This window comes from Ammospiza caudacuta, chromosome 32 (assembly GCF_027887145.1).
Source record: "Ammospiza caudacuta isolate bAmmCau1 chromosome 32, bAmmCau1.pri, whole genome shotgun sequence".
In the NCBI taxonomy this organism is placed as follows: Eukaryota; Metazoa; Chordata; class Aves; order Passeriformes; family Passerellidae; genus Ammospiza; species Ammospiza caudacuta.
Window position 1 is genome coordinate 3,587,223 of NC_080624.1, and position 13,651 is coordinate 3,600,873.

Genomic DNA, 13,651 nt, shown 5'->3' on the forward strand with positions numbered 1-13,651 from the left:
CAGTGCCCCCCTCCCCATTTTCCAGCACCCTTCCCTCATTTCCAGCGCCCCCCTCCCCACTTTCAGGGTCCCCCATGCCAATTTTGGGGCACTCACCGGGGGTCCCGGCCTCGGCCCTCTCCAGCCCGGGCCCCCCAGCCCGGACCTTGTGGGCGCCGCCCTCGCCCAGGGGTCCCACGGTGAACTGGAAGGGGCTCCCGGGCACGTGCTGGCCGCGGTCCTTGACGCTGACGCGGTGGGCGCCCGTCTCCTGCGGCACGAACCGGACCCCGACGGTGCCCCCGGAGCCGGGCACCACCTGCGCGGCCACCGGCTGCCCCGAGGGACCGGCCACCTGCGCGGTGACGTCCGAGACGGAGAGCTCTGGGGGGAAAAATGGGGGAAAAATGGGATTATTGGGGTTATTTATGGGAAATGGTCAGTGTGGGATTGGCCACCTGCGCGGTGACGTCCGAGACGGAGAGCTCTGGGGGGAAAATGGGGGAAAAAACAGGAAAAATGGGATTATTGGGGTTATTTATGGGAAATGGTCAGTGTGGGATTGGCCACCTGCGCGGTCACGTCCGAGACGGAGAGCTCTGGGGGGAAAATGGGGTAAAAATGGGAGAAAAATGGGGAAAAATTGAGTTATTTACGGGACATGGTCAGTGTGGGACCGGCCACCTGCGCGGTCACATCCGAGACGGAGAGCTCTGGGGGGAAAATGGGGGAAAAAACAGGAAAAATGGGGTAAAAATGAGGAAAAATGGGATTATTTGGGTTATTTATGGGGAATGGTCAGTGTGGGATTGGCCACCTGCGCGGTCACGTCCGAGATGGAGAGCTCTGGGGGGAAAATGGGGTAAAAATGGGAGAAAAATGGGGAAAAATTGAGTTATTTATGGGGAATGGTCAGTGTGGGATTGGTCACCTGCGCGGTCACGTCTGAGACGGAGAGCTCTGGGGGGAAATGGGGGAAAAATGGGGAAAAATTGAGTTATTTATGGGGAATGGTCAGTGTGGGACCGGCCACCTGCGCGGTCACGTCCGAGACGGAGAGCTCTGGGGGGAAAAATGGGGGAAAAATGGGATTATTGGGGTTATTTATGGGACATGGTCAGTGTGGGACCGGCCACCTGCACAGTGACATCCAGGATGGAGAGTTCTGGGGGGAAATGGGGGGAAAATGGGGAAAAATGGGATTGGTCACCTGGGCAGTGACGTCCAAGACAGAGAGCTCTGGGGGAAATGGGGGGAAAATGGGGGAAAAAATGGGGAAAAATTGAGTTATTTATGGGAAATGGTCAGTGTGGGACCGGCCACCTGCGCGGTCACGTCTGAGATGGAGAGCTCTGGGGGGAAATGGGGTAAAAATGGGGAAAATGGGGAAAAAATGGGGAAAAATGGGGTTATTTATGGGTTATTTATGGGAAATGGTCAGTGTGGGACCGGCCACCTGCGAGGTGACGTCCGAGATGGAGAGCTCTGGGGGGAAAAATGGGGTAAAAATGGGGGAAAAATAGGGAAAAAATAGGGTTATTTATGGGAAATGGTCAGTGTGGGATTAGTCACCTGGGTAGTGACGTCCAAGATGGAGAGTTCTGGGGGGAAATGGGGGAAAAAACGGGAAAAATGGGGTTATTGGGGTTATTTATGGGGAATGGTCAGTGTGGGACCGGCCACCTGCACAGTGACATCCGAGATGGAGAGCTCTGGGGGGAAAGGGGGTAAAAATGGGGAAAATGGGGAAAAAATGGGGAAAAATGGGGTTATTTATGGGTTATTTATGGGACATGGTCAGTGTGGGACCGGCCACCTGCGCGGTGACGTCCGAGATGGAGAGCTCTGGGGGGAAATGGGGGAAAAATGGGGTAAAAATAGGGAAAAATGGGGAAAAATGAGGTTATTTATGGGTAACGGTCAGTGTGGGACCGGCCACCTGCGCGGTCATGTCCGAGACGGAGAGCTCTGGGGGGAAATGGGGTGAAAAACGGGAAAAATGGGATTATTGGGGTTATTTATGGGAAATGGTCAGTGTGGGATTGGTCACCTGGGTAGTGACATCCGAGATGGAGAGTTCTGGGGGGAAATGGGGGAAAATTGGGGGAAAAATGGGATTATTTGTGTTATTTATGGGAAACGGTAAGTGTGGGATCGGCCACCTGCGCGGTCACGTCTGAGATGGAGAGCTCTGGGGGGAAATGGGGTAAAAATGGTGAAAATGGGGAAAAAATGGGGAAAAATGGGGTTATTTATGGGTTTTTTATGGGAAATGGTCAGTGTGGGATTGGTCACCTGGGCAGTGACGTCCAAGATGGAGAGTTCTGGGGGAAAATGGGGTAAAAAACGGGAAAAATGGGGAAAAAATGGGGAAAAAGGAGGTTATTTATGGGAAATGGTCAGTGCGGGACCGGCCACCTGCGCCGTGACATCCAGGATGGAGAGTTCTGGAGGAAAAATGAGGGAAAAAATGGAATTATTAGGGTTAAAATTGTCAATATGGGACTGGTCTCCTGTGTGGTGACGTCTGAGATGGACAGCTCTGGGGGAAAAAATGGGGGAAATGGGGAAAAACCAGGGAAAATGGTGTAAAAATGAGAGTTCTGGGGGAATATGGGGTAAAAATGGGGTAAAAATGATCAGTGTGGGACCGGTGACCTGGGCTGCGACATCGGAGATGGAGAGTTCTGGGGGGAAAATGGAAAAAATGGGGAAAAATGGGATTATTGGGGGGGAAATGGGATTATTTAGGGGAAAATGGGATTATTTAGGGGAAAATGGGGTTATTTAGGGGAAAAGTTCCATGTGGGGCCGATCACCTGCAGTCACCTGAAAGTTCTGGGGAAAAAGGGGGGAAAAAAAAGGAAAAAAGAAAAAGAAAGGGGGGAAAAAAGCCAAGCAAAGGTCCCTGGGGGACACTCAGGACCCCCAAAACACCCCCAGGTCACTCAAAAATCCCCCAAGGACCCCCGAAACTCCCCCAAAACCCCCTCCAGGACCCCCAGGACCCCTCCAGGGATGCTCAGGGGCTCCATGAGGACACTCAGGACCCCCAAAACCCCCCAAAATCGCTCCAGGACCCCCAGGACACCTCCAGGGATGCTCAGGGGCTCCATGAGGACACTCAGGACCCCCAAAGCCCCCCAAAATCGCTCCAGGACCCCCCCCAGGACCCCCAGACCCCCCCCAGGACACCTCCAGGGATGCTCAGGGGCTCCATGAGGACACTCAGGACCCCCTGAAGAACCCCCAACCCCCCCCCAAAACTCCCCCAAAACCCCTCCAGGACCCCCCCAGGCCCCCCCCGACCCTCACCGGGCATTTTGAGGCTGAGGTCGCAGGGGGTGCCCACGCTGGCCTCGGGGGGGGCGCGGCGCCGCCGGGTGATGCTCTCGCGGACCCGGCCCTCGCCCGTCACCTTCACCGAGAAGGGGCTCCCTGGGGAGGGGGGGGATTGGGGTCACTCGGGACCCCCCAAATTCTCCCAGAACCCCCCTCAAAATCCCCGAATTTCCCCGAGTTCAGAACCCCCCCAAAATCCCCGAATTCCCCTGAGTTTGGAACCCCCAAAATCCCCCCAAAACTCCCCCAAATGAGGCTCCCCCAACCCCAGCACCGTCACCCAGAAGGGGCTCCCTGGGGAGGGGGATTGGGGTCACTCGGGACCCCCCAAAAACCTCCTGAGACCCCCAGGACCCCCCCAAAATCTCCGAATTCCCCTGAGTTTGGAACCCCCAAAATCCCCCCAAAATGCCCCAAATGAGGCTCCCCCAGCCCCGGCACCCCCACCCAGGAGGGGCTCCCTGGGGAGGGGGATTGGGGTCACTCGGGACCCCCAGAGCTCCCCCAAATTCCCCCAGAACCCCCCCCCCCCCCTAAAATCTCCGAATTCCTCTGAGGTTCAGAACCCCCCCAGTCCCTCCCAGTCCCTCCAAACCCCCTCCCAGTCCCTCCCAGTCCCTCCCAGTATCCTTAAATCCCCTCCCAGTTGCTCCCAGTCCCTCCCAATCCCCTCCCAGTGTCCCCAAATCCCCTCCCAATCCCCTCCCAGTCCCTCCCAGTATCCCCAAATCCCCTCCCAGTGTTCCCAGACACCCTCCCAGTTCCCTCCCAGTGCAAACCAGTATCCCCAAATCCCCTCCCAGTCCCCCCCAGTGTTCCCAGTCCACTCCCAGTCCCTCCCAGTGCCCCCCAATCCCTTCCCAGTCCCCCCCAGTCCCCCCCAGTGTCCCCAAATCCCCTCCCAGTCCCCCCCAGTGTCCCCAAATCCCCTCCCAGTCCCCCCCAGTCCCCCCAGTGCCCCTCTAGTCCCCCCCAGTGTCCCCAAATCCCCTCCCAGTCCCTCCCAGTGTCCCCAAATTCCCTTCCATTCCTTCCCAGTCCCCCCCAGTACCCCCAGTGCCCCCCAAGTCCCCTCCAGTGCCTCCCAATCCCCTCCCAGTGCCCCCCAGTGTCCCCAAATCCCCTCCCAGTCCCCCCCAATCCCCCCCAGTGTCCCCAAATCCCCTCCCAGTCCCTCCCAGTCCCCCCCCAATCCCCCCCAGTGTCCCCAAATCCCCTCCAAGTCCCTCCCAGTGTCCCCAAATTCCCCCAGTCTCCCCCAGTCCCCCACAAACTCCCCCAGTGTCCCCAAATCCCCTCCCAGTCCCTCCCATTCCTTCCCAGTCCCCCCCAGTCCCCCACAAACCCCCTCCCAGTGCCCCCCCAGTGTCCCCAAATCCCCTCCCGGTGCCCCCCGGTGCCCCCCGCTCTCACCGGGCACGTGCTGCTCCCCGAATTTGACGGAGATGATGTAGTTGCCGGGCTCGGTGGGGCAGTAGGACACGCGGCACGTGCCGTCCTCCAGCTCCTCCGTGGTGATGTCCACCTTGCTGGGGCCCTCGATGGACAGGCTCAGCCCCCCGTACCCTGGGGGGGGTCACAGAGTGAGGACAGACCCCAAAAACCCCCAGAAAATCCACCCCAAAAAACCCCAAATCCCCCAGTACAAACCAGTGTCCCCAAACCCCCTCCCAGTGCCCCCAGTCCCTCCCAGTGCCACCCCAGTCACTGCCAGTGCCCCTCGCTCAGGCCCAGTCCCTGTCACTCCCAGTGTCCCCAGTGCCACTTCCATTGTCCCCAATGTCCCCATACCCCCTCCCAGTGCCATTCCCAGTGTCCCAGTCCCTCCCAGTGCTCCCAGTGCTCCCAGTCTGTCCCAGTCCATCCCAGTGTCACCGGCCTGGCGGGTGTCGATGGTGAACTGGGCCGGCTGGAACGTGGTGCCCTCGCTCAGGCCCAGTCCCAGTCACTCCCAATGTCCCCAGTGCCATTCCCAGTGTCCCCAGTGTCCCCAAATCCCCTTTCAGTGCCATTCCCGGTCTGTCCCAGTGCTCCCAGTCCGTCCCAGTGCTCCCAGTCCGTCCCAGTGCTCCCAGTCCCTCCCAGTGCTCCCAGTCCCTCCCAGTCCATCCCAGTGTCACCGGCCTGGCGGGTGTCGATGGTGAACTGGGCTGGCTGGAACATGGTGCCCTCGCTCAGGCCCAGTCCCAGTCACCCCCAGTGTCCCCAGTGCCATTCCCATTGTCCCCAGTGTCCCCATACCCCCTCCCAGTGCCATTCCCAGTCTGTCCCAGTCCCTCCCAGTCCCTCCCAGTCCATCCCAGTGTCACCGGCCTGGCGGGTGTCAATGGTGAACTGGGCCGGCTGGAACGTGGTGCCCTCGCTCAGGCCCAGTCCCAGTCACTCCCAGTGTCCCCAGTGCCATTCCCAGTGTCCCCAGTGTCCCCATACCCCCTCCCAGTGCCATTCCTAGTCTGTCCCAGTCCCTCCCAGTCCATCCCAGTCCATCCCAGTGTCACCGGCCTGGCGGGTGTCGATGGTGAACTGGGCTGGCTGGAACGTGGTGCCCTCGCTCAGGCCCAGTCCCAGTCACTCCCAGTGTCCCCAGTGCCATTCCCAGTGTCCCCAGTGTCCCCATACCCCCTCCCAGTGCCATTCCCAGTGCTCCCAGTCCCTCCCAGTGCTCCCAGTGCTCCCAGTCCCTCCCAGTCCATCCCAGTGTCACCGGCCTGGCGGGTGTCGATGGTGAACTGGGCCGGCTGGAACGTGGTGCCCTCGCTCAGGCCCAGTCCCAGTTGTGTCCCCAGTGCCATTCCCATTGTCCCCAATGTCCCCATATCCCCTCCCAGTGCCATTCCCAGTGCTCCCAGTGCTCCCCGTCTCACCGGCCTGGCGGGTGTCGATGGTGAACTGGGCCGGCTGGAACGTGGTGCCCTCGCTCAGGCCGGGGCCCCGCAGCAGCACCCGCGAGGCGTCCCCGAGCTCGGCCTGGCTGATGGTGACGGCCAGGGGACTGCGGGGCAGCGGCTGTCCCCCGCGGGTGACATGGACCAGGTGCTCCCCCACCTCCTGGGGGACAAACGAGATCCCTGCGGGGACAGGGATGTGTCACACATGGGGACAGGGACAGGGACATGTGACACACAGGGATATGGACATGTCACACACAGGGACAGGGACATGTCACACACACAGGGACACAGGGACAGGGGCTGTCCCCCGCGGGTGACATGGACCAGGTGCTCCCCCACCTCCTGGGGCACAAAGGAAATGCCTGCGGGGACAGGGATGTGTCACACATGGGGACAGGGACAGGGACATGTCACACACAGGGACAGGGACACAGGGACAGTGAGAGTACAGGGACAGAGATACGGGGTACAATGTCCCCAGTGTCCCCAATGATGTCCCCAGCAGTGTCCCCTCACCAAGGTGGCTGTTGTGCAAGGCTCCATGTCCCCAGTGATGTCCCCAATGGTGTCCCCAATGGTGTCCCCAATGTCCCCTCACCCAGGTGGCCGTCTCTCAGCCGTTTGAGCGTGCAGGGCTCCATGTCCCCAATGTCCCCAATGTCCCCAATGATGTCCCCAATGTCCCCTCACCCAGGTGGCCGTCCCTCAGCCGTTTCAGCGTGCAGGGCTCCATGACCCCAATGATGTCCCCAATGGTGTCCCCAATGATGTCCCCAATGTCCCCTCACCCAGGTGGCCGTCTCTCAGCCGTTTGAGCGTGCAGGGCTCCATGTCCCCAATGTCCCCAATGTCCCCAATGGTGTCCCCAATGTCCCCTCACCCAGGTGGCCGTCTCTCAGCCGTTTGAGCGTGCAGGGCTCCATGTCCCCAATGTCCCCAATGGTGTCCCCAATGTCCCCTCACCCAGGTGGCCGTCCCATTGTCCCCAATGTCCCCTCACCCAGGTGGCCGTCCCTCAGCCGTTTGAGCGTGCAGGGCTCGCGCCGCCCCGAGGGCGCGGTGACGGTGGCGCTGAGCTGGCTCAGGTCCCCAATGTCCCCCATGTCCAGCGGGATCTCGGCCGAGGCGCCGACCTTGAGGTGGGACTGGCGCAGGGAATCGTCACCTGAGGGGACACAGGGGACACACGGGGGTCACCCAGGGGTCAGGGGGTCACCCAGGGGTCAGCGGGGTCGTTTTTGCAGGTTTTTTGGGGATTTTTCTCATTTTTTAAGGGTTTTATTCAGTTTTTTTCTCCAATTTTTGTTCCTCACCCGTGATCCTGGCCATGAAGGGGCTGCCAGCAATGTGCCAGTGACCCCAGGTCAGGTTTTCAGTCAGTTTTTTGGGGTTTTTTTCCTCATTTTTTTCTCTTTTTTTCTTTTTTTTTTTTTTTTTTTTTTTGTTGTTTGTCCCCAAATTTTTGTGTTTTTTCCCCAATTCTGTGTTCCTCACCTGTGATCCCGGCGGTGAAGGGGCTGCCAGCGATGTGCCAGTGACCCCAGGTCGGGTTTTTGGTGGGGTTTTTACAGGTTTTTTTGGGGTTTTCTTCCTGTTTTTTTCAGAGATTTTTTGGGGGTTTTTCAGGTTTTTTTTAGTTTTTCCCCAGATTTTTTTGTTCTTTCCCAGATTTTGCTATTTTTACCGGTGATCATGGCGGTGAAGGGGCTGCCCACGATGTGCCAGTGACCCCAGGTCAGGTTTTCAGTCAGTTTTTTGGGGTTTTTTGTGGTTTTTTTCCTCATTTTTTTCAGGGTTTTTTTTTTTTTTTCCCCAAATTTTTGTGTTTTTTCCCCAATTCTGTGTTCCTCACCCGTGATCCCGGCGGTGAAGGGGCTGCCAGCGATGTGCCAGTGACCCCAGGTGTGTTTGTCAGGGCTTTTGGGGAGTTTTTTGGTGAGGTTTTTTTTGGGGGGGTTTTGTGGATTTTTTCCTCATTTTTTCTCATTTTTTCAGGTTTTTTTTTCGTTTTTTTCCCAGATTTTTTCATTTTTCCCCGGATTTTGCTGTTTTTACCCGTGATCCTGGCGGTGAAGGGGCTGCCAGCGATGTGCCAGTGACCCCAGGTGTGTTTGTCAGGGCTTTTGGGGGGTTTTTTGTGGATTTTTTTCTCATTTTTTCAGGTTTTTTTTTGTTTTTTTCCCCGGATTTTGCTGTTTTTACCCGTGATCCTGGCGGTGAAGGGGCTGCCAGCGATGTGCTTGTCGTTGTACTTGACCACGATGCCGTAGTCCCCGGGCAGCACGGGCAGGTAGGACACGGAGCAGGTGCCGTCCCCGTTGTCCTGGCAGCTGATCTCGGCCTTGGAGGGGCCCTCCACGGCCAGGGACAGACCCCCTAAGGACAGACGGACACACGGACACGGTCAGCAACAGACTGGGGACACAGGGACACGGTCAGGGATCCTCCACGGCCAGGGACAGACCCCCTGAGGACAGACGGACACACGGACACGGTCAGCAACAGACTGGGGACACAGGGACACGGTCAGGGATCCTCCACGGCCAGGGACAGACCCCCTGAGGACAGACGGACACACGGACACGGTCAGCAACAGACTGGGGACACAGGGACAGCCTGGGGCCCTCCATGGCCAGGGACAGACCGCCTGCGGACAGACGGACACAGGGACACGGTCAGCAACAGACTGGGGACACAGGGACAGCCTGGGATCCTCCACGGCCAGGGACAGACCGCCTGCGGACAGACGGACACACGGACACGGTCAGGGACAGACTGGGGACACAGGGACAGACTGGGGACACAGGGACACGGTCAGGGACCCTCCACGGCCAGGGACAGACCCCCTGAGGACAGACGGACACACGGACACGGTCAGCAACAGACTGGGGACACAGGGACAGCCTGGGATCCTCCACGGCCAGGGACAGACCGTCTGCAGACAGACGGACACACGGACACGGTCAGGGACAGACTGGGGACACAGGGACAGACTGGGACCCTCCACAGCCAGGGACAGACCGCCTAAGGACAGACGGACACACGGACACGGTCAGGGACAGACTGGGGACACAGGGACACGGTCAGGGATCCTCCACGGCCAGGGACAGACCCCCTGAGGACAGACGGACATGGGGACATGGTCAGGGACAGCCTGGGGCCCTCCACGGCCAGGGACAGCCCCCTAAGGACAGACGGACACACAGACACGGTCAGGGACAGACCGTCTGCGGACAGACGGACACACGGACACGGTCAGGGACCCTCCACGGCCAGGGACAGACCGTCTGCAGACAGACGGACACATGGACACGGTCAGGGACAGCCTGGGGACACAGGGACAGCCTGGGGCCCTCCACGGCCAGGGACAGACCCCCTAAGGACAGACGGACAGTTAAGGACAGGGACAGACCCCCTAAGGACAGACGGACACACGGACACGGTCAGGGACCCTCCACGGCCAGGGACAGCCCCCCTGGGGACACGGGGACAGCTGGGGACAGCGGGGGGTCAGGGTGAGGGACAGCCTGGGAACGGGGTCAGGGACAGAGCCCGGGGGACACGGGGACAGGGACACGGGGCCAGGTGTCCCAGGGTCTCCACGTGCCCCAGTGTCCCCAATGTCCCCATTGTCCCCAATGTCCCCATTGTCCCCTGACCCCCCAGGTGTCCCCGATGTCCCCAATGTCCCCATTGTCCCCATTGTCCCCATTGTCCCCAGGTATCCCCAATGTCCCCAATGTCCCACCCTCTCTGGTATCCTTGGTGTTGACGGTGAACGTCACCGGGTGGTTGACGGTGCCTCAGCGTCCCCAATGTCCCCAATGTCCCCAATGTCCCAAATGTCCCCATTGTCCCCACTGTCCCCAGTGTCCCCATTGTCCCCAGGTGTCCCCAATGTCCCCAATGTCCCCATTGTCCCCAATGTCCCCAGGTGTCCCCAGTGTCACCATTGTCCCCAGTGTCCCCATTGTTTCCATTGCCCCAATTGTCCCCATTGTCCCCAATGTCCCCTGACCCCCCAGGTGTCCCCATTGTCCCCACTGTCCCCATTGCCCCCATTGTCCCCACTGTCCCCAGTGTCCCCAGTGTCCCCAATGTCCCCAGTGTCCCCAGTGTCCCCAGTGTCCCCAATGTCCCCAGTGTCCCCAGTGTCCCCAGTGTCCCCATTGTCCCCAGTGTCCCCAGTGTCCCCTGTCCCACCCTCTCCGGCGTCCTTGGTGTTGACGGTGAACGTGGCCGGGCAGTTGATGATAGCCCATTGTCCCCAATGTCCCCAGTGTCCCCACTGTCCCCAGGTGTCCCCAGTGTCCCCATTGTCCCCAGTGTCCCCAGTGTCCCCACTGTCCCCAGTGTCCCCAGTGTCCCCAATGTCCCCATTGTCCCCAATGTCCCCAGTGTCCCCTGTCCCACCCTCTCCGGCGTCCTTGGTGTTGATGGTGAACGTGGCCGGGCAGTTGATGATAGCCCAGTGTCCCCAATGTCCCCAGTGTCCCCACTGTCCCCATTGTCCCCATTGTCCCCAGTGTCCCCAATGTCCCCATTGTCCCCATTGTCCCCAATGTCCCCATTGTCCCCAGTGTCCCCATTGTCCCCATTGTCCCCAATGTCCCCACTGTCCCCTAACCCCCCAGGTGTCCTCAGTGTCCCCAGTGTCCCCAGCGTCCCCTGTCCCACCCTCTCCGGCGTCCTTGGTGTTGACGGTGAACGTGGCCGGGCGGTTGACGGTGCCGTGGGTCAGCCCGGGGCCGTAGGCGGTGACGTGGCCGCTGTTCACGTAATCCACGTAGAACTGCAGGGGGCTGCCTGGGGGGTGACAAATGGGGACATTGGGGGGGTCAGGGGACACCTCGACCCCCCCACAGTGTCCCCAGACTGTCACCAGATCCCTCACAGTGACAGTGACCCCAAAAACCCCCCAACGCTCACTCCTGGCTGCTCCCCTGGCAGTTCCAAACACCTCAAAATCCCCCAAAAATTCCAAAATTCCCCAAATCCTCCATACCAGGGACGTGGATGCTGTTGCAGTGAAGGTCCATGTCGTGCACTCCAAAACTCCCAAAATCCCACCCAAAACCCCCAAAATCCCACCCAAAACCCACCAAATCCCACCCAAAACCTCCCAGACACCCCCAAAACCCACCAAATCCCACCCAAAACCCCCAAAATCCCACCCAAAACCCCCCAGACACCCCCAAAACCCACCAAATTCCACCCAAAACCCTCAAAATCCCACCCAAAACCCACCAAATCCCACCCAAAACCCCCAAAATCCCACCCAAAACCCCCCAGACAACCCCAAAACCCACCAAATCCCACCCAAACCCCCCAAAATCCCGCCCAAAACCCACCAAATCCCACCCAAACCCCCAAAATCCCAACCAAAACCCCCCAGACACCCCCCAAACCCCCCAAATCCCACACAAAACCCCCAAAATCCCACCCAAAACCCCCAAAATCCCACCCCAGCCCCCAAAATTCCCAGAAATTCCCAGAAGTTTCCCAAATCACCAGGGACGTGGATGCTGTCGCAGCGGGTGTCCATCTCGAGCAGCCAGAATCCCCCCAAAACCCCCCAAAATCCCACTCAAAACCCCCCAAAATCCCACTCAAAACCCCCCAAATCCCAGCCTCGGCTGCTCCCCTGGGTTCCAGACACCCCCAAAATCCCCCAAAATCCCCCAAATCCCCCCAGAATCCCGCACCTGGGATGTGGATGCTGTCACAGTGGATGTCCATCTTGTGCGGCCAAAACTCCTCAAAACCACCCCAAACCACCTCAAAATCCCACTCAAAACCCCCTAAACACCCCCAAAACTCCCTGAAATCCCCCAAAATCCCCCCAAAATCCCCCCAAAATCTCATACCTGGGACGTGGATGCTGTCGCAGCGGATGTCCATCTCGTGCAGCCAGAATCCCCCCAAAACCCCTCAAAATCCCACTCAAAACACCCCAAAATCCCACTCAAAACCCCCCAAATCCCAGCCTCGGCTGCTCCCCTGGGTTCCAGACACCCCAAAATCCCCCAAAATCCCCCAGATCCCCCCAAAATCCCCCATTCTCACCTGGGACGTGGATGCTGTCGCAGCGGATGTCCATCTCGTGCAGCCAGAATCCCCCCAAAACCCCTCAAAATCCGACTCAAAGCCCCCCAAAATCCCACTCAAAACCCCCCAAAATCCCAGCCTCGGCTGCTCCCCTGGGTTCCAGACACCCCAAAATCCCCCAAAATCCCCCAAATCCCCCCAGAATCCCGCACCTGGGATGTGGATGCTGTCACAGTGGATGTCCATCTTGTGCGGCCAAAACTCCTCAAAACCACCCCAAACCACCTCAAAATCCCACTCAAAACCCCCTAAACACCCCCAAAACTCCCTGAAATCCCCCAAAATCCCCCCAAAATCCCCCCAAAATCTCATACCTGGGATGTGGATGCTGTCGCAGCGGATGTCCATCTCGTGCAGCCAGAATCCCCCCAAAACCCCCCAAAATCCCACTCAAAACCCCCCAAAATCCCACTCAAAACCCCCCAAATCCCAGCCTCGGCTGCTCCCCTGGGTTCCAGACACCCCAAAATCCCCCAAAATGCCCCCAAATCCCCCCAAAACCCCCCATTCTCACCAGGGACGTGGATGCTGTCGCAGCGGATGTCCATCTTGTGCAGCCAGAATCCCCCAAAACCCCCCAAAATCCCACTCAAAATCCCCAAAATCCCACTCAAAGCCCCCCAAATCCCAGCCTCGGCTGCTCCCCTGGGTTCCAGACACCCCAAAATCCCCCAAAATCCCCCAAATCCCCCCAAAACCCCCCATTCTCACCTGGGACGTGGATGCTGTCGCAGCGGATGTCCATCTCGTGCAGCCAGAATCCCCCAAAACCCCCCAAAATCCCACTCAAAACCCCCCAAATCCCAGCCTTGGCTGCTCCCCTGAGTTCCAGACACCCCCAAATCCCCCCAAACCCCCCAAAATCCCCCAAAATCCCCCATTCTCACCTGGGATGTGGATGCTGTCGCAGCGGATGTCCATCTCGTGCAGCCCGGCCTCGCTGGGCGCGAACCTGACGGTCACCGTGCCGTCCTTGTTGTCCGTGATGTCCGGGGTGGCCACCTTGCCCGAGGGCATGCGCACCTCACCTGGGGACACACGGGGCACCTGGGGTCACCTGGGGTCACCTGGGACAGCTGGGGACACCTGGGGACACCTGGGGACACCTGGGAGTGGCTGCAGTGGACACCTTGCCCGAGGGCATCTGCACCTCACCTGGGGACACACGGGGCACCTGGGGTCACCTGGGGACACCTGGGACTGCTGGGGACACCTGGGGACACCTGGGGACACTTGGGGTCACCTGGGAGTGGCTGCAGTGGACACCTTGCCCGAGGGCATCTGCACCTCACCTGGGGGGACAGGGACACCTTGGGGTCACCTGGGGTCGC

The 13,651-nt window shown here is 59.4% G+C and overlaps 1 protein-coding gene across 1 annotated transcript in view; it reads right to left on the reverse strand.

Annotated features, from left to right (window-relative positions):
* Window positions 1-13,651, reverse strand: part of FLNA (filamin A) — a gene marked incomplete at its 3' end in the record, with an annotated part of 93,231 nt that overhangs the window by 18,254 nt on the left and 61,326 nt on the right. The window contains exons 33-40 of the mRNA XM_058822313.1: window positions 13,208-13,348; window positions 10,890-11,018; window positions 8,415-8,588; window positions 7,213-7,377; window positions 6,186-6,389; window positions 4,735-4,887; window positions 3,295-3,417; window positions 97-363 (exon numbers count right to left, since the gene is read on the reverse strand). Coding sequence (XP_058678296.1) covers window positions 97-363; window positions 3,295-3,417; window positions 4,735-4,887; window positions 6,186-6,389; window positions 7,213-7,377; window positions 8,415-8,588; window positions 10,890-11,018; window positions 13,208-13,348 — 1,356 coding nt within the window. The remainder of the gene's footprint in view (window positions 1-96; window positions 364-3,294; window positions 3,418-4,734; window positions 4,888-6,185; window positions 6,390-7,212; window positions 7,378-8,414; window positions 8,589-10,889; window positions 11,019-13,207; window positions 13,349-13,651) is intronic.